Source organism: Phasianus colchicus, chromosome 4, assembly GCF_987193195.1.
Source record: "Phasianus colchicus chromosome 4, bPhaCol1.hap1.1, whole genome shotgun sequence".
Taxonomy (NCBI): Eukaryota; Metazoa; Chordata; class Aves; order Galliformes; family Phasianidae; genus Phasianus; species Phasianus colchicus.
Genome location: NC_143439.1, coordinates 16,219,719 through 16,247,528, shown reverse-complemented (window position 1 = coordinate 16,247,528; position 27,810 = coordinate 16,219,719). Strand labels below are relative to the sequence as shown.

The window sequence follows — 27,810 nt, the reverse complement described above, 5'->3', positions numbered from 1 at the left end:
ATAGGAGTGTGTTGAAGATTATTCAACCTCACGAAGACTTCATTAACAGAGGCCTACAGAAACAAGAAAAAAAATAATGGATACATAGGTTCTATTGCAAAATCCAAAATGATCTCAATTTGGTCTCAGAAATTTCAGACATACCCTGGGAAGAAGCCTTACACCATATGCAATTCACACATCACTGTCTCACCTGATGCCTACAATCACAGAATTGTAGGGGTTGGAAGGGACCCCCAGAGATCGTGTCCAAACCCCCTGCTAAAGCAGGATTCCCACCGCAGGCTGCACAGGCACACCTCCAGAGGAGGCTCCACAACATCTCTGGTTAGCCAGTTCCAGTGCTCCATCACCCTCCATCTTTCACATGTTGGCACAGAACTTCCTACGCTCCAGTTAACAGCCATTTTCCTTCCTTACCCACTCCAAGTGAGGCCTCACCAGGGCAGAGTAGAGGAGGAGGAGCACCTCTCTTGATGTGCTGGCCATGCTCCTTTTAATACACCCCCAGGCTTCCACTGGGGCTCTTGGCCACAAGCACATACTGCTGGTTCATGGCCAACCCCTAGGTCCTTCTCTGCAGAGCTGCTCTCTAGCAGGTCATGCAACAGCCTGTACTGATAATTGCAGTTATTTCTTCCCAGGTGCAGGACTCTACACCTGCTTTGGTTAAACCTCACCTGGTTTCTTACTGCCCATCTCTCCAGCCTGTCCAGGTCTTGCTGAATGGCAGCACAGGCATCAGGTGTGTCAGCCACTCCTCCCAGCTCCATATCAGCAGCATACTTGTTCAAAGTAGACACTATCTCCTCATTAAGGTCATTGATGAAGATACTGAACAAGACCAGATCCATCACTGACCCCCGGGGGAACACTGCTAGTCACAGCTCTGCTGTACTTGGGATCACAACAACGAGCTGCTTATCTGGCAGTGGTTATGACCTCAATCTTCTGTTAGTCAGTAACTTTGAATGTGGTCCTGATGGCCAGGTTTAATTGGCTCAGCACAGTTTACAGAGCCAGCTGGTACCAGAATGTGTGTAGTGAAGGCTTTAATTAAGGTTTAGGGGACTGGGAGAATATGAAATGAGAGTGTCCTTATCACCCTCCCTGTTGCTTTCAATAAGGTCTGAAAGAAGCAACTGATATTTTTAAGGGAGTAAGATAGATTAAGTTCAAATATTTACTAGACAAGATTAATTTGAAATTATTTTATGGTGAGATGCAAGTTGTTCATAGTAAGAAAATGATGCTTTTGTGGAAATCTGTGCTAGAGCTTCCTTAATTAAAAAAGGAATAAAGTCACTGTGTACTAACTGCTCAAACAGAAATTGGAGACAGACACTTAGCCGAGAACCGTGGGCTCTTCCCAACTAATTTTGGGCTTTCCTTTAGGGGGGAATATAAGGCAAGTGAGATGCTAATGCTAAAGAAAAACTATTTACCTGCTTCGCTCACGAGTCAACAATGAGATTTTAATTCCCTTTTGCTTATGATAAGTTCTGTTAAATTAATTGCTTGCTTGGGTGCTCCAGGGAAAGTGCGAGAAATGTAAATGAGAGAGAGAGAGATGCACACAGATGTTGTGTGATCTCTGCAGCATCCCTGCATTGTTGTAAATTCAGCCATACATTTCTGGGTTTTGTTTTTAGTTCATAGATTTGGACTGTGTGACTGGCACCTTCTCTTGGCATGTAAACTCTGCCCACCCCTCCCTTCCACTGAACTGGTTGTGCAGATGCTCTGCATTGACACGGAAGCGATTGCATCTGGTAAGAAAGTCCAGATCTTTAGGAACCACTGTTCAGGAAAAGATCGAAGGAGTAAATGAGAATTTCCCTCTTTAATTAACTCTGCTTTTCTGAGAGAAGTCAGCAAAGACAAGTATGTAAATAATTCCTTGTGGAGAGGAGTAATTCTCAACTATTTTGTTGGTGAATGATTTTGTTCTTTTGAGGTATGAGCACATGCTGCTTGGCAATGTGTATCTTTGAAGATCAGGATGTCTTGAAAAGGAATTAACTCCAGTCCTAGGATTTGTTAACTGACAACAAAAAAAAGCCGTTTCCTTAATGCTACTTTAAAGTCACTGAAGGCAAGTATTCACATAAGTATTCACATTTCTGAAATGCTTTTGCATATATATATTTTTTAAAGTAATATTGTTTGGTTTTATTTTTTTCTTCAAGAGCAATAAACTTACTATATTTGTTCAAGGCTTAAAGTGGCCATAGCTACAGATCAACACGCTGGCTACTTCATCCTGTCATCTCTGCTGCTTAATGGAGAAAGCAGGCTGATGTGGTTATTAAATCTGGCAGCCGTGTTGTATTGCACAGGGGCAGCAAGTAGCACACAGCATGTAGAAAATGAGTAGCTTTCTGATAACAGCCCTCCTTTCGCTGCCACGAGGCTTGAAAGGCAGACTCAAATCTCCTTCTCCTTTTTGTAATCGCGAGTCGCCAGAACCGAGTGCAAATATTACAAACACGGTGGCAAATGTAAGTATTCTTTGCCTGTGCAATGCTTTCAGATTGCTAATTAGGATTTCTACCTTGGTGTTCTGATTGAAAAAGCAGAGGGATGAAAGCTGAAACCATCCTGAGAGTGAATGCTTCTCTGCAGTATTGTTTCAGCTTCCAGTGGAGGAGCTGCTGAGGGAAAGGGATGTATGAAAGCTTTCCGGAACAGTTTACAGTTGTTTGTTGATTTTTGGGGATGCCTGCTCACTACTTCGTGAGGGGAGAAGCCAAGCAAATGCAGGAGGTGCTTCCAGATGGTTTTCTGCTTGTGTTAGATGATACTAGACATGCAGCGAGAAAGAAACTTCAGTATTAACAAGCTGCTCGTGAACGTGCAGGAGAGAACTCTGTCATGGTATTTTTCACCTTTAAAAATTCATACGTGCAGAACTGGACTTCTTGTTAAGAATCTCAGCAGTACCTTATTATCAGAAATGCAAGCAAATAGTCGTCATTCTCTCCCTCCTATTCTGTACACCTGGCCTTTCAGCTGACTGGAAATGCTGAAGGAAACAGGCATCAGCAATATACAGATACCTGATACAGATACTGGCTCTGCTGTGTTCCTGTGCTGGGAAGATGATCCCTCGACCTCCACAGGCAAACCCTATGCTTTCTCCTTACTGGAATCACTGGCTTATGGGACTGAGCTGTCTGCACTGCAGCCTTGTTTTGGTAGCGTGGGAAAGGCACAGTCTAGCCAACAGTCGTCTTTTAGGGTATGTACAGAAGTGGTATAAAATAAATTGCAGCCACCAGGTGGCAGATTCCTTTCTCTAGCTCGCTTCTCTCAGACCTAGAAAATTGTCTGTGTCCCATATGTGCTTAAGTAGGCAGGAAATAATATGCCACTGCTCCTTCATCTGCAAAGGAGCTTTTAATAATTCATTTCCTTCTTTACTGCCTGTATAGTTGGGTCGGAGCTTTAAGAAAGCAGCAATTTGAGCTTGTAGAATAAAAAAACCTTAATTGAGTGGGCAGCATGCTGGATTCTGTCCTGGTTCTGTCCATGGCTGTTGCCAGCCTTTCTGTCTTATTGCTGGCTATTCACAGCATGTGAAGCTAAGAAGCACAGTACCCATTAAGCTTCAAGGCTGGCACTACAGTTTCCCTCATCACTTCCTACTGGGGCTCACTTTCCTTCTGACCTCCTTCTTCTTGCACAGTGTCTTTAGTGGACAATTTACCTAATGCTCCCTAAGGCATAGTACAATGCCCTAATCTATTCTAATTTAGATGCTAATGTTTGTTATAGCAATATCATGGCATGGAATTCTGCAGGTCTTATTCTGGCAAAACTCCTGCTAATTCTATGATTCTATAATAGCAGCAGGCCTGGTTACTTTAGGGCTGAAAGCAGACTGTAAGAATTACAATATTTTTTGGTGCATATGGTTTAATTTCTGCTTCTAATTGGGATGCTTAATACTTGCGCTGTACCTTTGGACTTCTTTTCAATTTCTTTTTGAAGGTGTAAAAGCAAGTTGATAGGCATTTGATATGATTAATATTAGTTTCAGCATCTGAACTTTCAGCAGTTTTTTTAGACACAGTGCTCTTGAAACTCATGGTCTAAAGACATTTTTCTCTTTTCCTCCATTTTTCCCCATCATTTCTTCCTGATACCCTCTCTTAGTCTCTTTGACATCTATGCTTGATTCTCATGTATATTTTGGGATCCAGAGCTACAGCAGAACATTTCCTTGATTCCCAATAGCTGGAGAAAATGTAATGCTTTTATGCTGCAATACAGAGATTGTAATACGTGAGCCAGAACTACTGTGGCTCTGGCAGTAAGAGTAGGAAGACTTGATTGTGTGGGTAGGAAGATCAGGGGAAACATTCTCAAATACATGCTCAAGTAGATACCTAACTTAAAATATCCTCAGCTGAGGTTCCTTCTGTTTGCACCTGCTTCTAAGCCCTACACCCCCTGCAGGGCTTTCACTCTAGATTTTAGTGTCTCCTATCCTAAAGCCCTTCACTGTTTGCCCCAGTTTCCAGCCCACTCCAGTACAGGGCATCTAGATCCTTGCTTTCTACAGCCCATGCCCCTCCCTACATCAACTTTGTAGTTCACAACCTCTCCAGCTTTTTGCCACTCTTCTCTTCCCACCAAAGACCTACATTATTCCCAGGTGCCCCAGATCCTCTCCTCCTGCATCCGTTCACTCTGTGCCAATAAAAATACTTATTCTGCTTGTCACACAGCCCTTAAAAGCTCCCCCAAAGCCTTCTGTTCCCTGACATAGCCTCCTCCTGCCCTCAGTCCTTCCCACTACTTTCCAGTGTTTGCAACTGGAGAAACAAGTAGCTGTTTCTTCTCCCCTACGGTTTCAAGTTTCTCAATGCAGGGATCTCAACATACCGCCTTCTTCCTCCTTGTTCTTGAAAGCAGAAAAGCAGGGTAAGCGAGGCGTATTTCTAACCCTTTATATGCTGTAAGAATGGATGGCTCCGGGCACGGTTTGGAGGAAGACTAAGCCAAAAAAATTTCTAACATAAATGCTTTCTAGAAAATGTAACACTGCTTCATCTACCCTGGGCTTTTGAACTGTTTGGTGTGGTTCTCCACCTGCTCATTTCTTAGCACTACTGGTCACATGTTAACATTTCTGATTCTTGGATGATCAGTGTTTTCAAACAAAAAGGATTTGGATGCATTACTTTTGGTTCAGAACTTTTTATGAAAATTACACGAGTGGTTCCTGGACACTAGCTTTTGAAAGAAAGCTTACTTACATACATGACAGTTTATGAAAAAAAGTAATATTGAGACATCATGGCTTAGTAGATAGTTTAATACAATTTATACACGGTTTAATATGATCTATGATATTACAGAAAATTCTTCTTTAAAAATGGGTTACTGTCAGTGCAAAAAATCTACATTATTATGAGTCATCAACAGTAAGTGAACTGAAGCTCCCCCTTAAACTTCTCCAAGGGTAGATTTGTCTCAGTTCATCTGACCTACGCTTTCACAGTCTGTACAAAGTATGCCAGCTTGTTTGCATTGGAAGGTTCATCTAGAACTTAAACTACGTAGATTTCAAAGCAGTCGCAAAGTCCTGCACCAAGTAGTCTGCTGTTAGAATGAAAGGTGAGCACCATCAGTCGTTGAGGAAGGGCAGTTTTCCTTGCTTTAACAAACAGACATTGTAGTTTAAGAAATATCTTTCAAAGAATTGGTTGGACAAACCAGAGCTGCAGTCTTTGTACCTGTAAGTTACTCCATCTACCTAATCTCCGTGGCTATAAATTACTTCACCTATCTGTTGAGCATGCAAAGACTATCAGAGACCCCTGATGAAGTAAAAAGACCTCCCAAAAAGAATTATTTAGTAAAATAATAATCTTGTTAGTTCTACTGCAGAAACAACATTCTATTCCTACAATTTCTGCCCCACACAACTTGTTCTCACGCACTCGCATCCAAACTTAATGCTATCAAAAAATGTAAGCCTCAATCCAGTTTGCTATTTAGTGTGAGACTTCCGTATATCTGATTCAGGCTGCTTCCAATCTTCTCCCATTAGTTCTTTCAGATTCAATTCTTGGAAGAATTCCAGGCGATGACTATAGACAGAGGAGGAAAAAAACAACGGTAAGTTCCATAGTACCATCTTAGAACATTCTCAGTAGGTTTAACTGATGCTTTTTTTCCCATCCTTTCTGGGAATGTAAACACTGTTTCTGAAAATCTTGTACTGGAAAGAAGGCAAAGTCCTGAGCTACAAACAGGAACCACAGTACAAAGTTAAAAGGGGAAGTTTAGAGGTGAGCTCTTATGTTGACCAAAAATGCAGTCAGAGCAAAAACAAAATGACTACCTGCTCTACAACATATCTGCACTCCAGCCAAATATTGTTTACAGCTTTTGACCAATTGGGAAGTCATATCACGAGGATATCCTCTCCTTACAGAAAACAGGAAGACAGAACAGGATAACAAAGCTAATGAGTATTCTTCTTCCTGTAAGGCCACACCTCACTTTTAAACATTATGAACTGGTTCTTGCTAAGAATTTCTCCTTTACATTGCCAAACAGAATCAACTGAGAGAAGACTGAGGCTAATTTCTTATTAATACTTAAACAGCTGCCAAACAGTAAATAGAACACCTGATACCATCATTTAAGTAAATGAGATTCTCTAAATAGGTAGTGTCCATCTAACATGTGAAGACCAAGTAAGAGCAATTAAAGCAGCATGGAGTGACCTCTTCACATAAATACATTTACTGCTCACCTCTGAAATAGTCAGGATTTTTATGAAGACGTACTCTTAGGAAAAAAAATTCCTTCTTGAAAAATATTACAGGCATTCTGCAGTTTACCTAGCCATCACTATGTTGAGTAACAAGTTGTCATGAGAACTACAGCAGCCTTCTAGAGCTAGTCCATTTACATAAACTGCCCACAAGTGACAGACTGTATTAAGTTGCTTCGGACTCAGAAAATAAACAAGCCCACTCACAGCACAATGTAAACATACTCTAGTTTTTGCTATTGATAATGGGCATCCTTTCCTTACACTTTCAATTTCATCTGTCTTTTCTACTTTTTCCATAACTCAGAGCCGTCTGTAAGGCAAAAGAGATCCACTGGATGTTACTCTGGTACAACTAACATTAAATAGCACTTCAAGAGGTGCTGTAGGCAGGGAGAAAAAAGAACAAGCCATCCGTGATTTAGATGAGAAGGTGATAACAGAGGCAAATTAAGTTGAATGCATCATTTGCTGTGCAGCTAGGGGATAACACAGAAATCAAGCACTAATTACAGCTATCTGGAAGTTCTTTACTCAAAGTACAGTGGATCTGGGGCTGAACTGTATAATTAAAGTATCAGTGGCACTCGGATTGGTGTCTTCTACAAGTATTCCAAGAAGAGTGCAAATATGTTACAGAAGAACTAATTTTATGCTTACAAATCTGGCGTCTGGCCTTCCTGAAGTTTGTGTCGAGGCGCAGGGTAAAGTGCTTCATATTTTCTGTGTTCTCCTGAGCCATGGATTGCAAAGGCATTGAACTTGTTGATATCTGGTGGAAAATAATTCCAAGGAAGATGAGCTCTACCCTTCCATTTGGTTTCCGTTCTGGTCACATGGAATTCCAAGGGAAGTTCTTCCTGTTACACGTGAGGGGGAAAAAAATGCTATTTATCTTTCAATCAACCAACAGGTATCCAAAAACAGTTAGGTTCTGTATGTTATGAATGCCCTCGACCACTTACTTTCCACACTCTTCTTTTGCCAGAAAGCAGCAACAGTAAGTGTTGTCCATGACTGTCAAAAATCAGAGCCACGATTTTCATAACGTGATGCCAAGTTTAGCGTATTTATCTGCCACAACAATATACATCCTCCATAGTGAAGTCAGTCCTGTACCCTACACTGTGTACACTGCATACCACACCATGCGTACACTTCATGAGCATTAAAACAAGAAACAAATTGCATTCACAGCTTCTTAAGCGAGCTACACTTACGGACAAAGTTCAACTTCTAGATACCGTTCACTTCTGCCGCTCAAGAAAAATGCTTCTACAACTTAGAAAGAGACAAGCTGTCAGTATTTTATACTAGTTGTCAGTTTTGTTACATTCCAAGACTTTCACAATCAATTGTTTTCACAACGGTTCTTGGCCTGTGCCATCCCTGAGTTTGACTAACTGTGTACATGCTACTGATGCTTTCTAATTCAAGAGCTGTGCTGTAATCCCAACTCGAGGATGAAAACTAGAGTCTTTCTCTTGTATTCAACTATAAAGTTGAATCAACATGATGTTCACGTTACTTAAGGAGCTTTCTTAACTGTGGTGGTGGTTACAAGCAAGCTTTTTTGCCAGCAGCCTTTTCCAGAGTGCTCAGGATGAAGCTGTCAAATTAGAACAAGTTTTAGAAAATAACCAGAGAATCTTAAATAAAGACCAGGTAGATTAACCGCATATAAACACCAGTGACTTCGCAAATCAGATACTTGCAGCGGAAGTTGCACTTACCTTCATAGTCCCACAGTTCTCTAAAGGGTTTCCCTGGCGCTCCGAGCGGTGCTGGAGGATCATTGAAGAAGGGAGCACTGACTTGCATCAGCAGCCCTGCATCATACGACTTAAGAGCAATTGTTACCGGGTCATGGCTCACAGGTAAACCATCCCATGTGTGCTCAATTCTTAACTCCATCTTAATGTTCTGCATAAGATAAATAAGAAAAGAAGTTCCTGTCAAAGCACACCCATACCGTTCCAACACCAACTTCACTGTCTGGCTAAGAAGAAAAGTCTCGCAGTTAAGTAGGTGATAAGCATAAAGCTCCCACACATAAGCAGAAAGAGTCAACTGATTCTTCTCAGTCCTATTTAGGAACAAAGAAAGACGGACACTGGAACAAGTCACTGCTCTAAAGGCATTATTTCACAGAATCATTGAGGTTGGAAAGGACCTCTGGAGATCATCCAGTCCAAGCTGTTTGCTGGCAAAACAGTGAGAAAGATGAGATAAATGGATATAAGAACCCAAGACAGTGATGTGGGAGGCATGATGAAGATTTAAAGCAATACATTAAGTCATCAGTTGGCTTAAGACATCCAGTAAAAAGGTGAAGGCAAATATTGGACTAGCAGTTCCGACAAGGTAACACGTAAATCAAGTGAAAACTAATTAAGCTTTCATGTCCACATTTTCTTCTCTATGATACGCAGGACCCATTTCAGATGTGCTACGAGACACCGTGGATAGATAGCTTTGGAAACCACGGAAGCCTCGACTATCGTTAACACCCCCTGCAACTCAAGCAGCAAGCTTACAGAAGTTGATGCTTCTGTAGGGAAAACGGTCAGCGTATGAAGAGAGGCGGTACCTCAGCGTCTTAGCATCATTCTCGAGGCAGAAAATGAAGAAGCTGGTCTAAAAACACTGCTTGACTGACACAGCGGAGGAGGCGAGGGCTCCCCGTTAGCAGCAGCCCGCGGGGGAGCCGCGATGGTTCGCGTTAGGCTGCGCGCAGCAACCGTGCGGAGCGAAGGAGCCGTTTACAACCGCAAGAGAAGCCCTCTCACCTGCCCTCAACGCCGCAGGTACAAGAAGGGCCGGGCAGCGTCAGCACCCGCACGGGCGCGCGCTTCCTCAGCCGTACCTGCGACCCCAAGCCCGCAGCTCCCGCGGAGGAGTTGACGACGACCGCCCCGCGCCGCCAGCCGCTCGCCGCAGCGCCGCCCGACGAAGCCGGCCACGGCGCCGCCCGGAGGCTTTAAACCCGGCACGGCTCCGCCCTCCTCCCGCCGCGTGACCGGCGCCGGGCGCCGCGCTCGGCCGCCCGTTGGAGGAGGAGCCGGTGCCGACCGTTTCCCGGTCGCGTGGCGGTGCGGCGAGGAAGGAAGGCTGCGGTTACCGCCCCGCCGTGCCCGTCGCTTTCCTTCGGGGGGAAGGAGGGGTGGGCGAGAGGAGCGGTCGCTCTCTGCCCGCCCGGGATCTTTGTCGGAGCGGGAGGGCGGCGGAGCTGTGGCGTGACGGCACGGCCGCGGAGCTCGGCTGCGGGGGGGAGCCGGGCGGGCGGCCTCGGGGCTGCTCCCGGCCCTCGTGGGGGTGGGCAGCTTCAACCGGAGCTTAAACCGAGCGCGTCTTTGACGGCAAAACGCCGTCGAAGAAAACCTTTCCTTGTAGTGCGCGCGCGTAATAAGCGGGGAGTTGATGTGTTGCCGTAGAATCGCGGAACGGCTCGCGTTGGAAGGGAGCTGAGAGCCCGCCCAGCCCCTACGTCGTGCTGTAGGCAGGGCTGCCCCGCAGCTCAGCTGCCCAGGGCCCCATCCCGCCTGGCCTGGAGCGCACCCGGGGATGGGGCAGCTGCGCCAGCGCCTCACTGCCCTCTGAGCGAACGTGTCGTTACTTTTGTATAATTACGTTACTCTTGTAGATAGTTCACAGAATCCCAGAATGGCCAGGGTTGGAAGGGACCTCAAGGATCGTGAATCTCCAACCCCCCCTGCCACATGCAGGGCCACCAACCTCCCCATTTAATGCTAGACCAGGCTGCCAAGGGCTCCATCTAATCTGGCCTTGAACACTTCCAGGGACCGGCCATCCACAGTCTCTCCAGGCAGCCTGTTCCAGCACCTCACCACTCCCTCTGTAAAGAACTTCCCCCTGACATCCAACCTCAATCTTCCCTCCCTCAACTTAAAACCATTTCCCCTTGTCCTGCTGTTATCTACTCTTTCAAAGAGTTGACTCCCCTCCTGCTCCTAGGCTCCCTTTAGGTACTGAAAGGCTGCAATGAGGTCACCCCACACCTTCTTTTCTCCAGCCTAAACAAACCTCTCTGTCCCTGCTGGCCACCCCTCTTCTGATGGAGCCCAGGATACCATCTGCTTTCCTAGCTGCAAGAGCACTCTGCTCATGTTAAGCTTTTCATCCACCAGGACCCTCAGGTCCTTCTCTGCAGGGTGGCTCTCAATGACTGCTCCTTCCAGTCTGTATGGATGCCTGGGATTCCTCTGGCCCAAGTGCAAAACCTTGCACTTTGCTGTGTTGAACCTCATTCGATTCATCCAGGTCCACCTTTCACGTCTGCTGAGGTCCCTCTGAATGGCATCCTTTCCTTCCATTGTGTCAACCGCACCACTCAGCTTGGTGTCATCAGCAAACTTGCTGAGGGTGCACTTGATTCCATCATCAATGTCATTGATAAAGATGTTAAAGAGCACATTATGCTCTTTTCACAGTACATGAGAGGGAGACCAACTCCCAGCTCACTACAACCTCCCTTTTGGTAGTTATAGAGAGCAATAATGTCTCTGAGCCTCCTCTTCTCCAGACTGAACAATCCGAGCTCCCTCAGCTGTTCCTCATAAGGCCTGTGCTGCAGACCCCTCACCACCTTTGTTGCTCTCCTCTGTACACACTCCAGAGCTTCGATGTCTTTCTTGCAGTGAGGGGCCTAAAACTGAACCCGGTACTCAAGATGCAGCCTCACCAGTGCTGAGTACAGAGGTCCAATTAGTTCCCTGCTCCTGCTGGCAACGCTATTTTTGATGCAACCCAGAATGCCACTAGCCTTCTTGGCCACCTGGGCACACTGCTACTTCACGTTAGCCAACCATCAACCAACAACCCCCAGGGCTGTTTCTTCTACAGTGCCCCAGCCACTCTGCCCCAAGCCTGTAGTATCGCATGGGATTTCTGTGGCCAAAATGCAGGACCAGGCACTTGGTCTTGTTGAACCTCCTCCCATTGGCTTCACCCCAACTATCCAGCCTGTCCAGATCTCCGCCGTGCTACCTCCAGGCAGATCAGCATCTCTTGCCAACTTGGTGTCATCTGCAAACTTACTGGGGGTGCACTCAATGCCCTTATTCAGGTCATCAATAAAGATACTGAACAGGTTAGGCCCCAGAACTGACTCCTGGGTAACACCACTCATAATCAGTGGCCAGCTGGATTTAACTCCATTCACTACCGCTTTCTGGGCCCGGTCCTCCAGCCAGTTCCTTACCCAGCAAATAGTGTACCCATCCAAGCCATGGGCTGCCAGCTTCTCCAGGAGAATACGGTGGGAGACGGTGTCAAAGGCTTTGCTGAAGTCAAGGCAGACCACAACAACAGCCTTTCCCTCACCCACCAGGTGGGATCATCGAAGGAGATCAGGTTGGTCAAGCAGGACCTGCCCTTCATGAACCCATGCTGGCTGGGCCTAATCGCTCGGCTGTCCCACATATGCCCCTGTCAACTCCCTCAAGATAATCTGCTCCATAGCCTTCCCTGGCACCGAGCTCAGGCTGACAGGCCTGTAGTTCCCCAGATCCTCCTTATGACCCTTCTTATAAATGGGAGTCACACTGATGAGTTTCCAGTCTTCTGGGACCTCTCCACTTGACCAGGAATGCTGATAGATGATGGAAGGTGGCTTGGCTCCACCAGTTCCTTCAGCACTCTCAGACGCATCTCATCTGGCCCCATGGACTTGTAGCAGTCCAGGTGGAATAATAGGTCTCTGACTGTTTCCTCCTGAATCACCAGGGGTTTATTCTGCTCTCCATCCGCAACTTCCAAATCAGAGAGTAGAGTACCCCGATGATAACTAGTCTGACTTTTAAAGATGAAAGCAAAGAAGGCATTGAGAACCTCTGCCTTTTCCTCACCCTCAGTGGTCACATTCCCAGCCACATCCAGTAAAGAATGGAGATTTTTCCTTGGTCCTCTTCTTACTGTTAATATATTTGTAAAAGAGTTTCTTGTTTCTTTTTACCCCAGTGGCCCAGTTGAGTTCAAGCTGGGCTTTTGCCTAATTTTCTCCCTGCGCATCCTAACAAGCAACTTCTTCATATTCTCTTCAAGTTGCCCATTCTTCCACAGGAGGTAGATTCTCTTTTTCTCCTGGAGCCTCAGAAGAAGCTCCTTATTCATCCATGCTGGTCTTCTTCCCCGCCAGCTCATCTTGCAACTCAGGGGGATGGCCTGTTCCTGTGCCTTTAAGACTTCCTTCTTCAGGAGCGACCAGCCTTCCTGGAGCCCTTTACCCTCCAAGAATGAATCCCAAGGGACCCTCCCTACTAGTCTGCTGAATTCAGAGTTTGCCCTCATTAGCAGTTTTGCTGTCCCCTCTCCTAGCTCTGCCAAGAATAAAGAACCCTACCATTTCATGGTCGCACTGTCCAAGACAGTTCCCAACCTCCACATCTCCCACTAGACCTTCTCTGTTACTCAATGGCAGGGCACCTCCCCAGTAGGCTCTATCACCAGCTGCAGAAGGAAGTTATATTCCATACACCCTAGCAACTTCCTAAACCGCTTCTTCTGTGCTGCGTTGTATTCCCAGCATTTATCAGGAAAGTTGAAGTCCCCCACGAAGACAAGGGCTGGCAATCACACAACTGCCAGCTGCTCATAGAACATCTCATCTGTCTCTTCATTCCAGTTAAGTGGTCTATAACAGACCATCACCAGGATGTCTGCCTTGTTGGCCCTTCCCTTGTTCCTTACCCATACAGATTCAACCTTATCATCCCTTATTGAGCACAAGCTCAAAAACATCAAAATACTCTCTAACATAGAAAGCCTCACCACCAGCCCTCCTTCCCTGCCTATCCTTCCTGAAGATCTTGCAGACATCCATTGCATCACTTCAGTGAAGCACATCCCACCATATTTCTTCAGTGGCAACTAAGTCATAGTTTGCCTGTCACACAATGGCTTCCAGCTCTTCCTGTTTGCTGCCCATGCTGAGTGCATAGGTGTAGATGCACTTCAGCTGTGTCATGAATCAATCAGTATCACAACTTTAATATTCACATTCTACATTAGTATACTAATTTATTCATTTGCAGATGATGACTAAACTACAGTACTGAAAACACTGTATACGCACTAGGAAAAGAGCTCCTGAAAAACAAAACATTTCATGCAGAGACTCTAAAATCAAACATGGCTTCAGCCTGGTGCACACCAAGGTACTGCATTATGGGGACAAATATGACCAGGTCTGTGCCCCCCTCCCCACTGCTCCTCGCACACAGCCAGAGCCGGGCTTTGGCCCCAGAAGCAGCCAGCCCGGCCTCCGTGTCTGAGCTTAAACACACAGGGATCATCTCCCTTTTCAAGGAGCACAAAGAGTTTGTTATAAAGACTGAAAAATGTGTGGCAGCCTTACAGTTCGAGCTCCAGTAGTGGTCAAGTGAGCCTGGTTTTGAGCCCCCCAAAATGCTAAATTTCATCTCTGCTTTGCACCACCCAATGAGCCTGAAGTGCCAAAACCACACATCCAGCCTCATTCTGAGTCTCAAATGCATCATTTGGTCTGTTTTCAAGCCTCTACATCAAGCCCTAGAAATACAGCAGTCGTTCTGCTTCCCAAACCTGGGAACGCACAGCTCTGAGCCCCACAGCCCCATCAAATGAGCCTGGGTTCGATCCCCAAACCACGGGCCTTCAGTCTCGATTACTCCAACCTGAAAACCGGCCCAAAGAGCCTCATTCCCTGCCCCCTCAAGACGAACGGTCTCATCTCCCCACCGAACCCCAAACAGGGCACTGAGCCTAGGTTTCAGCCCCCGGCAAGGCACGAATTCACCCGTGCTGCCGACCCCCAAACTGCTCACCCAGCTGCATTCTCCACCCCAGCAGCCAACACCGCACAGCGGCGCTTCTCGCGATGCCCGGCCCCGGGGCGAGAGGCCCCGCAGGGAAGCTCGGGCGAGGAGCCGGGTCCTCCGAGCGCCCGGACCGACGGGGAAACCGAAAGCAGAAGCGGGCGATCGGCGGACAAAACTTTCCGCTCCTACCTTCCTCGTGGGATCCGCGGCTCCGGGCTCCTCCCGTCTCTCGTGCGGAGCTCGGAGACAGGCACGCCGGCTGCCGGGCCGCGGAGAGACACGCCTGGCCCGGCCAGCTCGCGCCGCCCCACGGCCACCGGTCCCGGGGTCAGAGCACGCGAGAGCCGCAAAAGAGAACCCCGCCCCGTCGGGCGGCGGGGCTGCCCTACAGCTGGGAGGAGCGGAGCGGCCCCGCCCAGCGCGGCCCGGCGTCTGCGCAGACGGAGGCGCCATGGCGGAGAAGGCGCAGAAGAGGTGAGGCCGGGCTGGGGTTGCTGCCGCTGCCGCCGCGCACTCCCTTGCAGCCGCTCCTCCGCGGTCCGCATCGCGCCCCAACGGCCCCAGCGCTCGCCTCCCCGCGCGCCGCAGCGCCGCCGTCCGCGGTCCTCCTGTGTGCCCCAGCGGCCCTCTCCGTCCCCGGGCAGCTCCCCGTGTGTGCCCTGGCGGTCCCGCCTGTCCGCATGCTGTCCCCTCGGCGTGCCCCAGCTCTGCCGTGCGCCTCCATACTGGCTTGCTGATGTGCCACAACGGTCCCGTGTGTCCCCGTGGTCAGCCCCTCGCGTACAGCGGTGCTCGTCCCCCCCCGTAGCCCCTGCACCCCAAAGGCTCTCCTCGCAGACCCCGATCCGTGCCCCGCGTTGTGTCCCCGCCCCGCGTGCCCCCAGCACCGCTCACCTGTGCGCTCCCTCCGCAGCGTGAAGATCGCACCGGGAGCCGTGGTGTGCGTGGAGAGCGAGATCCGTGGGGATGTCACCATCGGTAAGGATGGCAGCTGGCGGCCCTCGTCACCCACAGGGGTACGTGGTGGTGGCTCTGGTGACTCGGGGCGGTTTCCACAGGGCCGAGGACGGTGATACACCCGAAGGCCAGGATCATCGCGGAGGCAGGGCCCATTGTGATCGGGGAAGGCAACCTGATAGAGGAGCAGGCGCTCATCATCAACGGGTGTGTGTGGGGCTGCCTTCTTCCTGCCCTGCTCTGAAGGCAGCTGCTGCTGACACCTAAAGTACATTCACGTGTCTCGCAGGTACCCGGAAAACATCACGCCAGAAACTGAGGAGGTGGAGCCCAAGCCCATGATCATCGGCACCAACAATGTCTTTGAAGTTGGGTGCTGTATCCTTGTGCTGCAGGGAAACGCGTGGATGTTGCCCAGACACAGGCAGCCTGGGGGTGCTTACGGGGTAGATTTTGGTTTGCAAGTGGCATCGGGGCACACCTTTTGAACCAAAAGCAAAAGGTTTTCCTTTGACAATAACCTGTAGATTCACAGGCAATGAAAGTGGGAGATAACAATGTAATTGAATCCAAAGGTGAGCTCAAGTTCCCTTTGTTCTGCTTGGAGTTTTTGCTGTTAGAGCAGCAGTGCGTGGCTTCAAGCAGGGTGGCCTCACAGAGGCTCTCCTTACAGCATTTGTTGGCAGGAATGTGATCCTAACGAGCGGCTGCATCATTGGGGCCTGCTGCAACGTCAATACCTATGAGGTGATCCCTGAGAACACAGTCATCTATGGTGCGGATTGCCTTCGCCGCGTGCAGACCGAGCGGCCGCAGGTAGGTGCCATCCCCCTGTCCCCAAGCTCCCCTCGTGGCTGCCCATTGCTGACAGTGCTTCTTTTTCCAGCCTCAGACACTGCAGTTAGACTTCCTGATGAAAATCCTGCCCAATTACCATCACCTGAAGAAGACGACGAAAGCTGCATCCACACCTGTGAAGAGCTGAAAGCCCTCTGCTGTCAGTTGTATGCCTGGCGTCTCTTGTCCTTTGGCACTGCACAGCCCGGGAAGCAGCTGGGCTCTGCATCGTTCAATTCTCGCTTGTGTCTTTTATTTATAGCCCCCACAGGCTTTGGACCTGTTATCTCCCTCGCACCAACTCTAACATTCCACATGCTTTATGGGAATAAAGTTGTTCTGCTCTTGCTGCAGGGTGTGGCTGCCATTCTTTCCTCCAAGCACAGGGCTGGGTGATGGTGGGGGCTGCAAACTGCTGCCAGGAGCGCTGAGCACCACTTTTAACCTCGTGGTGCTGCTGTACCACATCTGTGGGCCAGAAACCATCCTGAGTCTCGTGGTGTGGCGACGGATCCCGCGGCAGCCAGCAGAGGGAGGCCGGGCCTCGGCATGTGCCGAGCTGGAGCGAGAGGCTGCTCCGAGGTATCAATAATGCAGCGGGGTGCGGGCAGGTGAGCCTTGCTGCTACCTGGGTGCCGGGCGGCCTGCGCGGCTCACGCTGTGTGTGTGCAGGGGAAGATGGTACGTTGCAGCTCTTGGCGGGGAACTGACCCTCGCCGTCCCGATCAGGATGTGCAGACACCCCTAAGGCTGAGTCCAAAGGGGGCTGCGAGCACTGCACCAAGGGCTTCTGCCTCCCCAGAGCAGGGCTGGCCACGCTGCGTGGAGAGGGCCGCCTCAGCGCCCCACTCGCTTCCCCACCGCCAGCCGTTATCACGCGTTCCTGGCCGTCCCCAGCCTCGTCAGACCTCCTGTTCCACGTCCCGTCCCCCCGGCCCTGTGCTCCGCGTCCCACAGCCTGCGCGTCGTGTGCTCAACAGCTCCCGTCGCTGTCCCCAGCCCCACGTGCTACGTACCCAACCTCGCGTCCCACGTCCCAACCCCAACGTCCGCGTCCCCAGCCGTACGTGCCACGGTTTCGAACTTCACGTCCCAGACCGCAGCCCTTTGTCCTCCATCCCAGCCCCGCGTCCCATGCCCCCAGCTCCGCGTCCAGCCCCCACCTCCCGTCCCACCCCGTGTCCCCGCGTCCCACCCCCAGCGCCGTGTGGCCGCCCGCCCGGCCCCGCCCCGCCCGGCCCCGCTCCCTCCCGCCCGCCGCAGGGCCGCGCCGGAGGCAGCCGCGGGCGGGTGGCGGTGCGGCGGCGGCGGCACCATGAGCAGCGGCGCCGCCGAGAGGGAGGGCCCCGCCGAGCCGGGCCTGCCCGAAGAGGAGGTAGCGGGCCGGGGGGGCGCCCGCCGAGGGTGGGCCGGGTCCCGGGGCGGGAGCGGGGCGGCCCCCACGCGTGTCCGCGGGGTCCCGTGAGCCTGGGCGTGGGGCTCGGGGCGCGGCGGGAAGCGACGCAAGTTGATGGGGGGGCCGGAGCGGCCCGGAGCCGGGTGCGCCTCGGCGGAAGGGGTCTGGGACGCCGCTCGGACACGCGCGGGGTGCGGGCACGCGGGCACGGCGCCGCGTCCCCCGGGAACGGAGGTGGCGGCGCGGAGCCCCGTTGGTGGCACGGCGGCCGCGCACGCAGCCTCGCCGGGGACGGGAGCCGGGACGGCGGCCCCGTTCGGCTCCTGGCGGGACCGCTCCGGGCGCACCACGAGGTCGGTGCCCGCCGCCGCGCCCTCTCCCTGACTGCCCGGGCGCACGGACGGGTCGCGGGCGGGGGTCGGGGCGGGGGCAGCCGAGCGGCTCACCGCTGGTGGAACATTAAAGCGAGCCGGGGCTGGGGAAGGTGATCGGATGCCTGGTGAATGAGTCACCGCGCTCCTCCCGCCGGTCCCCTTCCTGCCCGAGTTGACCGGCGGAGCTCGGCGCAGGGGCGGCGGAGTGTGACCGCGTCCTTGGGGCAGCCGAGGGGCGACGGCGCTGCCCCGGTGCCCCACGCACCGCCCGCGGCCGCCGCTGCTGGGACAAAACGCCCCCCGGGCCGCTATCGGCCGGAGCGAGGCCCGCCAGGTCCCCCGCGCCGTCCCCTTCCCAGGGAGAGGAGAAAACCTGCGGGGCGGTGACAGCACGGAGGGGACGAAACAGGCGCGAGGCTGTGCCCCGGTCTGCCGCGGGCAGCAGCGGGAACAGAGGATGTGGGGTGGGGCGGGCGGGGACACGGGGCTGCCCCGCAGCGCTTCCATCGCCCTCACCGGGTGACAGCCCCGGGACACGACGAACTGTGGCGAGGGGCGAAGGCGAGCCGGGGAGAAAGCCTGAGCGGATCAGGGTGGTGGGGCTGCTGTGGAGGGCGTCAGTGCACTGGCGTGGAGGATTCCCTGTGGGAGCCGTCCCCAGCCCCTGCAGAGGGGATTCTGCCGCCGCCCACCCCGGCCTGCACTCTGCACTCAGGGCATCTGCGAGGCCTTGGGAAGGCTCCAGGGCCACAGCCTCAGGCAGGAAGCAGCCCCACTCCGTGGCAGAGTAGGGCAGCCTTTCCCCACGGCGCCCTGCCGGGGGGGGGGGGGACCACATCCCGACTCCTTCCCCGGCCTCTGCCTGTCCTCTCTTTTTGGGCAGGGGGGAAAGCCAAAACGGGATTTCCCTCCCCCCAGGATCCTGCTGTAATCTGCGCTTCTCTCCCTGCTCACTGAGCACCGCAGCACTGGCCCGACTTGGCCGACCTGCGTTTGAACTTTCAGAGAAAACAAGTCATTACCGAGGAGAAGCCGCATCTCTGTGAGGCCTAATTTCGGAGGGTTTTTTTTCAGGGCCTTTATCTCTCCTATCTGCTGTGCAGCCATGGGGCTAAATTACCCGGAAAGTCAGGCTCGGGCGGGTTTAGCTTTCAGGAACGCAGCTCACAGCGGGCACTTCCTTGAGGCCGTGAGCACAGAGCTGTGTGCAGGAGCATGGCCCGGAGGCCCTGGGCAGCCTCCTGGAGGCCCGCGACCAGCTGACGCTCTGCCCCTCATGCAGGTGAGAACCCTGTTTGTCAGCGGCCTTCCCCTGGACATCAAGCCCCGCGAGCTCTACCTGCTCTTCAGGCCCTTCAAGGTACCGCATCGCTACGGGGCTCTGAGGGTCTCCGCGGCCACATGAGACCAATGGTGCTTCTCTCTTCTCCCGCAGGGCTACGAGGGGTCGCTTATCAAGCTCACCTCCAAGCAGGTAGGGGCTGCGCCGTGCCCCCACCCGCCTGGGTCTGTCCTCAGCAACCGGGGATGTGCTGGGGACTTGGCCCTGACTGCCCCTCACCTCCTCTCTCCGCAGCCCGTGGGGTTCGTGAGCTTTGACAGCCGCTCAGAGGCTGAGGCTGCCAAGAATGCACTGAACGTGAGTGCCGGGACCCCCCGGGGGACACCAAAAGAGATGGATCCCAGTATCTATTACCCTGTGGAGACCTCCCGGGGAAGCCCGGTCCCTCCCCATCCTCACACTGAGGCAAAATGCTGCTAATCCCTGGCTGGGAGTGTGGCCGCACGGGATGCCGACTACCAAATATGGTGCTGAGCTCGAGGATGTCAGAGGAATGTGAGCCGCGGGGCCATGCTCGCTGCCAAGCGCATGAGGTCACGGCCACCCCAGCAGCCCATGGGGATACTGGGACAAAATCCGAGGCTGTTTTAGTCCAAATGGCTTTTTTGAATGGGGGGACAGCCCTGATGCCAGCAGCATCCCACCACGAGATTCAGGCTAACTGACCGCTGCTGCCCTGTTCCTTCCCACAGGGCATCCGCTTTGACCCTGAGATCCCCCAGACGCTGCGGCTGGAATTTGCCAAGGCCAACACCAAGATGGCCAAGAGCAAGCTGGTGGGCACTCCCAACCCCAGCGCACCCCTCCCCAACACCGTACCTCAGTTCATCGCCAGGGAGCCCTGTGAGTGTTTGCATCCTGACCCTGGTCCTGTCAGTACGTGGCCCTGATGGTGCCCCCTTCTTACTCAAGCAGTTGGGGCAGTGATACCTTAGGAGCTGGGTGCAGGGGAGCTTTTGGAGAGGCACAGCAGCTGTGGTTGGGTTTGGAATCCATCTGCTTGTGCTTGGGATGATGCATGGGCAAGTGATGGTGGCCTGGGCGGAAGTGCCAGTTGGGCAGAGCTTATACCTGCTGTCCACCTCCCCCTTGCTTTTAGGATTAATTCTCCTCCTTTTCCTGCAGATGATCTCACAGTGCCTGCACTTTACCCCAGCAGCCCTGAAGTGTGGGGGCCGTACCCTCTGTACCCAGCGGAGCTGGCGCCTGCTCTACCTCCTCCTGCGTTCACATACCCTGCTTCGCTGCATGCCCAGGTAATGCTGCTGGCCCACAGCACTGCAGCCTTTGGCACAGGCAGAGCTAAAGGGAGGGAGAGGAGGGGATCTTTGGGGCCAGCTGCCCAGAGGAAGAGCAATGGTAAATATTATTGCAGCCTCATACTTCCCCTGTCAAGGCGGCGCTGACAGGCAGCACCTGTGCTCCTGGAGGAATCAGCACCGCAGCCACAGGGTACAGCCACACTCCCGTTGGCTGCAGTTTTTCTTCCTGCTCACCCCCTGCCCCCATGTCTTGCAGATGCGCTGGCTCCCTCCCTCCGAGGCTGGGTCTCAGGGCTGGAAGTCCCGTCAGTTCTGCTGAATGCTGTGTAAGTGCCTGCAGAGCTACTCGGTGTCCCTAGGCTCTCCTCTCTGGAGCACACCTGTGGTGCCAGCCAAAACTTGGGCAGGAAGGGGGACATGCCAGCCCCATCCCTGAGCCCTGCCGTGCCACCCACAGGTCTCAGGTGTGTGATGGCGGCCGACGGTCAGTCTTGTGGGTATGAACAGAGCCCCCCGGCGGCTGCTGGGCACGCACGCTCTCCACAGAACCACAGTGTGCTGGTAAGGAGCGCAGTGCTCGGGCACAGGCTGTCCCCATGCTTATCATCCACAGTGGGGGTGAGAGTTCCAACTGCCCTGTCACCCCACCCCCTCTCTGCCATACAGCTTCCTGCCCCACAGCAACACTGGTCACACTCCTCTTAAACACAAAACACAACTTAACTCTGCCCTCCTGAGCAGCCATGTCCCAGTGCCATGCCCACCCCATGCCCATAAGATATGCCTGCACAGGGACACGCTGGCTGTTGCTCCCCCAGGCAGCGTTACCTCCCCAGCCCAGCTGCGTTTGTAACCTGTGCTCCTCTTGTTGCAGGCTAGGAAGAAACCTCACACAAGTCTGGATTCCTCCAAGACTTTCCCACAGCCTCTATCACACATCTGTTCTCCTAGAAGAAAGTGAGAAGCATACCCAGTATATTTCCCTCTTTTACACTGTATATTTGTAAGAAAGAGCGTGTTACTGATGAAAGCATGGTTTGACAGGCACTGCTGTAGCGTTTGAAAAGTATTTTCAAACACCCCTAGGAAAGCAGACTGCAAAAAAAAAAAAAAAAAAGCAAAGCGAGAGCAAGTATTTTTGTACCAAACTTCTGAACAGGACAATCTCACACTGGGCTGGATGACAGTTTTTGTGCTCAACCTCCAACAGCACGCCCTTAGCAGCCTGCCCCCCCATCCACGGGCCACAACACATGCTGCCTCAGCACAGTCTGTGGTGTTCACAGTGCTCCGGTGACAGCATCGCCTCTGCACCACAATGCACTGCCAGCACTGGGGTTCCCTTCCTGTCTGCAGCACGTGGCGCCAGCCATGACACGCAGATTTCTTACCTTGGCACGATGCTAACGGCTTGCTGCACAGCTCCGGCAAGGTGTGATACTCGCATCAGGGATGGGCAGAGACAGTCCACACATGTAGCAAGGTGAAAATTCGCCTTCTCCTTCCATGGCTGCTCCAAGATGTTAAGGGCAATGCAGACTGACGCGCAAGGACTTTCTGATCCCCGCCAACTCCAGGCCGTGGGACTGGGATACGCACCCACTGCTGCAGGGCTCTACTGCAGCTTCAGCACCCGGTGATGCCAGTCTGGCTGCAGAGCATGTCTGTGTGGAGCAGAGCCCAAGGGAGGCCGCTGGTAGCACAGGGTGGGATGGATCCAGCACAGGGACTGCAGGCTGGCGTCCTCTTTGCAGCAGGAGAAAGTGGCATGAGGAAGAGTAAAGCAAAGCAAAGCAAAAAAAAAAAATCAACCCATTTGTTTCTTCAAAAAGGAGGTGCCAACCCCATCTCCATTAATTGCCTGAGCAGAACTCTCAGCCTCTCTCCCTCCTCCATTTTTTGCTTTGGCCACAAGCAGCAGGGAACAGGGCTGCCAGAGCTGCCCAGGTGGGGGCAAGAAGGGGGTGCCACAGGGCCACCAGCATGCAGCGGGTTGGGCAGCGGTGCCTCGAGCAAGGTAGCTCTGCAGGGACAGCACAGCGCTCCCAGCAATGGACTATTGTAGCAAACTGTTTCCTGTGTTTTGTTCTGTTTTTGTGGAGAGGAAAGGAGCTTCCATATTGTCTTCTCCGCTTTTGGAAATATGTTAAAAGGTACTTTTCTATTGTAATTTTTTAAAAATAAAGCCAGTGATTATTGTAAATTAAGCGTGGAGTGTGGCGTACTGTGATTCTAACTGGGGACAGAGCCAAGGACCCCAGCAAACATTCGAGGGAAAGGCAGCCCCCCAACCAGCCAAGTACTGCAGCAGGGCCTGCAGGGTAGATGGTGGCCGCCTGGCTCCCTTCAGCCTCTAGGAGCGCTCCAGCAGGCAGGAAGAGGGAGCAGCAAGCAGTAAGAAACGCTCCAAGTTTATAAAGATGTTATCGGTTTGTTTCTAAACTCCCCATCTTGGCACTGAGTGCAGGAGCTAAGCTGCTATTTTCCATGAGCTCAGCTGCAGATGAGGCAAATGTAACCTAGAGACGATGGGCCAGATTATTATTATTTAACACGCTGAGAATTTTCAAAAACCATCCCATCAGCCCAAGCTCTGAGTTTCTCCTCCATCAATCCCGGCCTGATAACTGTGGGTGGCCCCCCAAGGAGCCCCACCAGCACTCAGGCTACTGCAGCATGGTGCCAGCAGCAAGCTCAGTCTCACAAGCACATCTGAAGGACGTGAGCACATGCGGCTCGCTGCTTGGGATGGGCAAGAGGCACGGTGTCACTCAGCCATGCACAGCTGGCAGAGATGAGCCTCGGGTTAAGGCCTCAGTGCTGGATGCTAATCCACCCACGGCCACTGCGGGTCACAGCTTTCGCTCTGAGCAGCACATCTTGCCTGGCCCAGAGCAGTGGGAACCAGCCCACACTGTACCCTGGCTCTTTCAGCACAAGGCGCAGCATGCTGGGGTGCAGCACAGCAGCGAGCAGCCTCGGGCTGAGGGAGCTCATGGCTTTTGCCTGGTTACACACAGCAAGAGCTGCCCTGCAAAAAGAAGGTGAAAACATTTAACATCCTGAGCCCTTCTTTTGTTTCTTCTATGCTAAAATGTTTTTGGTGTTGTGCTGACTGGCCTTCCCCTTGCTGATGAGGGCTGGGAGCAGTGGCTGCCTGCCCAGGCCCAGCATCTCCTCTGCCTGCGCTGACCTTTCACCACACAGGCTGGGGCTGCACTCCCCTGGGACAGCTGGACGCCTACAGGAAGGCCCCGCCAACAGCATTGCAAAACACTGCTGGGGAGCCCCGGGCCAACGCTGGCACCCAGTGCCATGGACAATCCCATGGGTATGCACAGGCAAAACTAGAAAAAACAAGACGGAAAGAGGCCGTCAATGTTCCCACTTTCCCAAGGCCTTCCCTCTCCAGTCCCCAGTGGTCAAGGCTGAGCCAGGTAGAGGGGATGAGAGCAGCCCCTTCCTGTACCCTTGCTCCTCAGGGCACGGGCAGGGGGAAAACCCTGCTGCTGGCTCCCCAGACTGGACAGACAGCACTGAGCACTGGGGAGGGAGGGCAAAGGGCAGACAGGGTTACCTCGAGGCCAGGTGGCAGTGCTCCCACTGGGCTCTGCTGGAGTTGGGTGAAGGAAAAACAGGGCCAGGAGAGGAAAGAGGGGTTGGCACCAGGGTTTAGGCAGGCAGCATGGGGTCAAGAGATGGCTGCACAGTTGCTGGTGAAGCAGGCTGGGAGGGAAGCTATCAGGGAGGCACGGCAGGCCCAAAAGATCCGAGGCTGGACTGCAGGACTTGAGCTCACTGCCACCCATAGGCCAGAGACCAAAGTGGTGGAAGGGTTTAAAGCTGAAAAGGACCATTAGCAGCTTGCTGAAATGCCGTCTCTACAATATGGGTAAGTCAACTATTAGCAGAGTCTGGACTTCATCTCCCCAGCCTCCATAATTAATAACTAGCTCAGGAGGGAATGGAGAATACAACATAATCAAGGGAGATGGGAGGAAGTTGTGCAAGTACTTCAAGGCCTTGGATGTAAGCCCAGGAGGGCAGGTACAGTCAAAAAATTAACTCAACAAAACCTCCTGCCCTCACCATCCTTTCCCCTGCTCTGCACAACACTCAGTCCACAAGGCTGACACAGTCTATAGCACGTGGGTCCCAAACGAAGCTTTCAAGGTCATGGCTGTCTGACTGAGACCTGCTGCATGTGCTGGCAATCCAGAGCAGCAGAGACAAGGCAAGTAAGCAGCAACAAGACCTGCTTCTACTGCAAGCCAGGTGGCACCGAAGGAATCAAAAGCAGGGTCTTGGGTCTGGCCTACCAAGGGCTGAGCTCTCCTCTCCCCAACAGCCATCATCATCTGGTGGCGGGCAAGCCTTCAGCCCTATCAGACACCCCTTCCCAGAAAAGTAGCTGCCAGCAGTCCTTGAGGCAGTAACACTAACAAATTTCAGCCTGGTACATAAGCAGTGACCAGAAAGCAAGCAACAAAGCTGGAAATAATGAGATGTCAGTACCAAGGCTTCTTCTAGTTCTCTGCAGCTTGCAGCTCCTCCTTACCCACAGGCAGCGGGGCCCGGCCACCCCCAGTGGCCCAGCACTGCCTGCCCGTGCTCATCAAAGTGACAGCGCAGGCCAGCCGCATCCACGTGTGGGGGCTTTACGCTGCGCAGCAGGGCTCCCTGCCTCTCCCTGCCCTGCTCTCTAAAAGCCTGGAATGATCACGATGAATTATAGATTAGCTCTCGTACAAACTGTCTTATGTCAGTTTTCTCACTCAACCATGCAAAATCCTGTTGTTTTCCACCCCCTTCCAGAATGATCATTGTACGGGAGGAGGAATAGCTCCTCACCAGAGCAACTTTTAGGAGACAAGCCAAGAGACCTCCACGCTCAGAGCTGTGGCTCCCTGTGGCTATCTCACCTGCACTGGTTTCAAGATACAAGGCTTTTTGTTCTGGGGGTGGGGAGGAGCAGGCATATACCCAGCAGTGCCCGGCCTGGATGCTCACTTGCGTGCAGCAATGGGCTCAGCTCATGCCTCTCCTGATCCACTTCAGTTTACAGCTATCCACGCAGAGGGCAAAATGCCTCCTCCCCACAGCTTGCCGCCTTCTTGCAGCCATAGGCTAAAGATTCAATGAGGCAAGCAAAAAGATGACGTGGGCAGCTTTGACATACCTGAGAGCTCCTGACACTGAGAGAAAGCTGTCTCTTCCCCAGGGCCCTGTCCATATGTTCATATGTCCATCAGCATCACGGAGGGGAAGCTGAACACCCCTCTGCGCCTTGCTAATCCAGACAAGGTGATGCAGCATCTGGGCCAGCACCCTGCATGGCAAACATAGATGTGAACACTGTGGAGGAAGACAAAATAAGCTTAAGGTTTTAACAGCTATGATCTCTTACATTAAACTTCACCAAAAAACTGATTTGGACATAATACTGTGAGGTGAGCGAGTGGACAGGAGTGCTACTAATGCTTTCAGCAAACAGACTCACATTGGTACTACCTCAGACATTTTCAAGGTACACCATTTCATTTTAAAGAGATATTAGGGAAAACAACAAACAAACAAACAAACAAACAAAACCCTAAGACATAGGACTGACAGCTGGGAGCACCTCTGATACAGAAACAGAACTCAGCTCCTCAAATCCACACAGAAGAGAGCTCTTTCTTATTTCCTGGATTTGTGTTTTTCTTCATGGCTGTTTATCTGTGCTACTTCTCAGGGGCTAGCGTAGGCATCCTGTCAGCTATTTTCAAGCTTTGTGACTCCTACCCTAACAAGTTTCAAAGCCTATTTTGCCCTCCCTGATAGTTCAGCAGAGACTTCCACAAAAAAGAGAAAGCAACTGGTCTTGTCTTACTAACTGGACATCAATTGGACCGTTCTATTGCTTTGAACACTGGAGCCTGACAACGCCACCACAGCACACTGAGCTAATCTTCCTTTCCTGCTCTCTTATTTCTTCACTTAATGTAATTTCCATCTTTGAAAGTAGCCAGAGACATGTTTAGTCTCCCTCTTAATCACTTCAGCGGAGAAACTGCACAGGTAGCTGCATCACAACCTGCCTTGCAAGCTTCAGCCCACAGCACAGAGTCAGGCTGTGCAAGATGACTGGGAAGGTACTCCATTAACATTAAGGCATAAAAGGCAACTCATAGCTCACCAAGAGCTCTGCTTTTGTCCAAGCAGCACCACCAGAAAAATCATGGCTCAAAAATGCAGCACACAGAAGGGAATCTTTGTCTTTGAACGAAGATGACAGAAGAGAACAGTTTTGCAGGTGTGCCATGGGTGCTTTAAAGCAGAGCTATAATGGAAAAATAAAAAGCTCCAAGATGAATCACTTGTGCTAGCCTGGAAAAAGGAAAGAACAAGTCTCAAAACCAGTGTGCTGCTTGCTTTTTATATATATACATATAAATATAAAAGGAACCTCCTACTGGTGTTGAGCATCTCTTTACACAGGGTTGACACGTACCATGTTCAAAGTGCCTGTTTCACAAAAGAGCACTCTCTAAAAAGCCAGTGTACTATACAGAAGGATAAATGCTACACTTACAGAAGTTTACTTCTCCTGCTTTCCCAAGCAGACGTAATCTGTTCAGCTCTCCACCAACAAAGCCTTATTCTTCATCTGTTGGTGTGCCCAGATCCAGCGGCCTCTGCTCCAATCCTGATACATCAGGCAAGACAGCAGCTCATGCGCAAGCAGCAGCAAACTGTTGGCAGGTATCACACTCACCTGTTTTATCTTTGATCCTAACTGCAGAAGAGCTGAGGAACAGCCCCTCTGCTGCAGTACTGTGAAAACAATATCAGCATTGACTGACTTTGGTTCAGTACGTAAAAATAAGTTATCAAGAGAACATAACTTGGCTACATTCCATGTTAGGCAGTCTGTACTGCAACCGACATCAGGCATCTGCAGCAAGCTTTCTTTTAAGGTGGTTTTCTCCCTCCCCCAAACAAGAATGATAAAAGATGACAGTGTTAGCCCAGAACAATAAATCATTGAGA

At 51.9% G+C, this 27,810-nt stretch overlaps 3 protein-coding genes across 16 annotated transcripts; 2 read left to right on the top strand and 1 right to left on the bottom strand.

Moving 5' to 3' along the window:
• Positions 1-5,145: 5,145 nt before the first annotated feature.
• Positions 5,146-15,644, bottom strand: LOC149918089 (UPF0462 protein C4orf33-like). Of its 12 annotated transcripts, none has more exons than XM_090138765.1 (6): positions 15,505-15,644; positions 8,527-8,716; positions 8,014-8,074; positions 7,759-7,810; positions 7,454-7,653; positions 5,147-6,101 (listed from the first exon to the last, which is right to left on the bottom strand). In XM_090138765.1, exons 2-6 carry the CDS (start codon positions 8,705-8,707, stop codon positions 6,002-6,004), a joined length of 594 nt encoding a protein of 197 aa, XP_089994891.1. In that variant the 5' UTR covers positions 8,708-8,716; positions 15,505-15,644; the 3' UTR covers positions 5,147-6,001. The 12 variants fall into 12 exon arrangements, 11 of the variants coding, with proteins under 11 accessions (XP_089994889.1, XP_089994891.1, XP_089994894.1 ...); XM_090138768.1 differs by lacking the exon at positions 15,505-15,644 and adding an exon at positions 14,617-14,757; XM_090138766.1 differs by lacking the exon at positions 15,505-15,644 and adding an exon at positions 9,660-14,595.
• DCTN6 (dynactin subunit 6) lies at positions 15,009-16,753 on the top strand. Its single transcript, XM_031607533.2, has 7 exons — positions 15,009-15,084; positions 15,524-15,588; positions 15,669-15,774; positions 15,857-15,945; positions 16,095-16,142; positions 16,241-16,383; positions 16,454-16,753. The coding sequence occupies exons 1-7, from the start codon at positions 15,062-15,064 to the stop codon at positions 16,550-16,552; spliced, it is 573 nt and encodes a 190-aa protein (XP_031463393.1). The 5' UTR covers positions 15,009-15,061; the 3' UTR covers positions 16,553-16,753.
• A 910-nt stretch (positions 16,754-17,663) lies between these two features.
• Positions 17,664-22,985, top strand: RBPMS (RNA binding protein, mRNA processing factor). 3 transcript variants are annotated; one of them, XM_031607540.2, is made up of 9 exons: positions 17,664-17,779; positions 19,457-19,534; positions 19,610-19,648; positions 19,751-19,813; positions 20,209-20,359; positions 20,642-20,772; positions 21,035-21,104; positions 21,236-21,339; positions 21,653-22,985. In XM_031607540.2, the coding sequence occupies exons 1-7, from the start codon at positions 17,720-17,722 to the stop codon at positions 21,095-21,097; spliced, it is 585 nt and encodes a 194-aa protein (XP_031463400.1). In that variant the 5' UTR covers positions 17,664-17,719; the 3' UTR covers positions 21,098-21,104; positions 21,236-21,339; positions 21,653-22,985. The 3 variants fall into 3 exon arrangements, with proteins under 3 accessions (XP_031463400.1, XP_031463399.1, XP_031463398.1); XM_031607538.2 differs by lacking the exon at positions 17,664-17,779 and having other exon boundaries at positions 17,841-19,534; XM_031607539.2 differs by lacking the exons at positions 17,664-17,779; positions 21,236-21,339 and having other exon boundaries at positions 17,838-19,534.
• Positions 22,986-27,810: the final 4,825 nt, after the last annotated feature.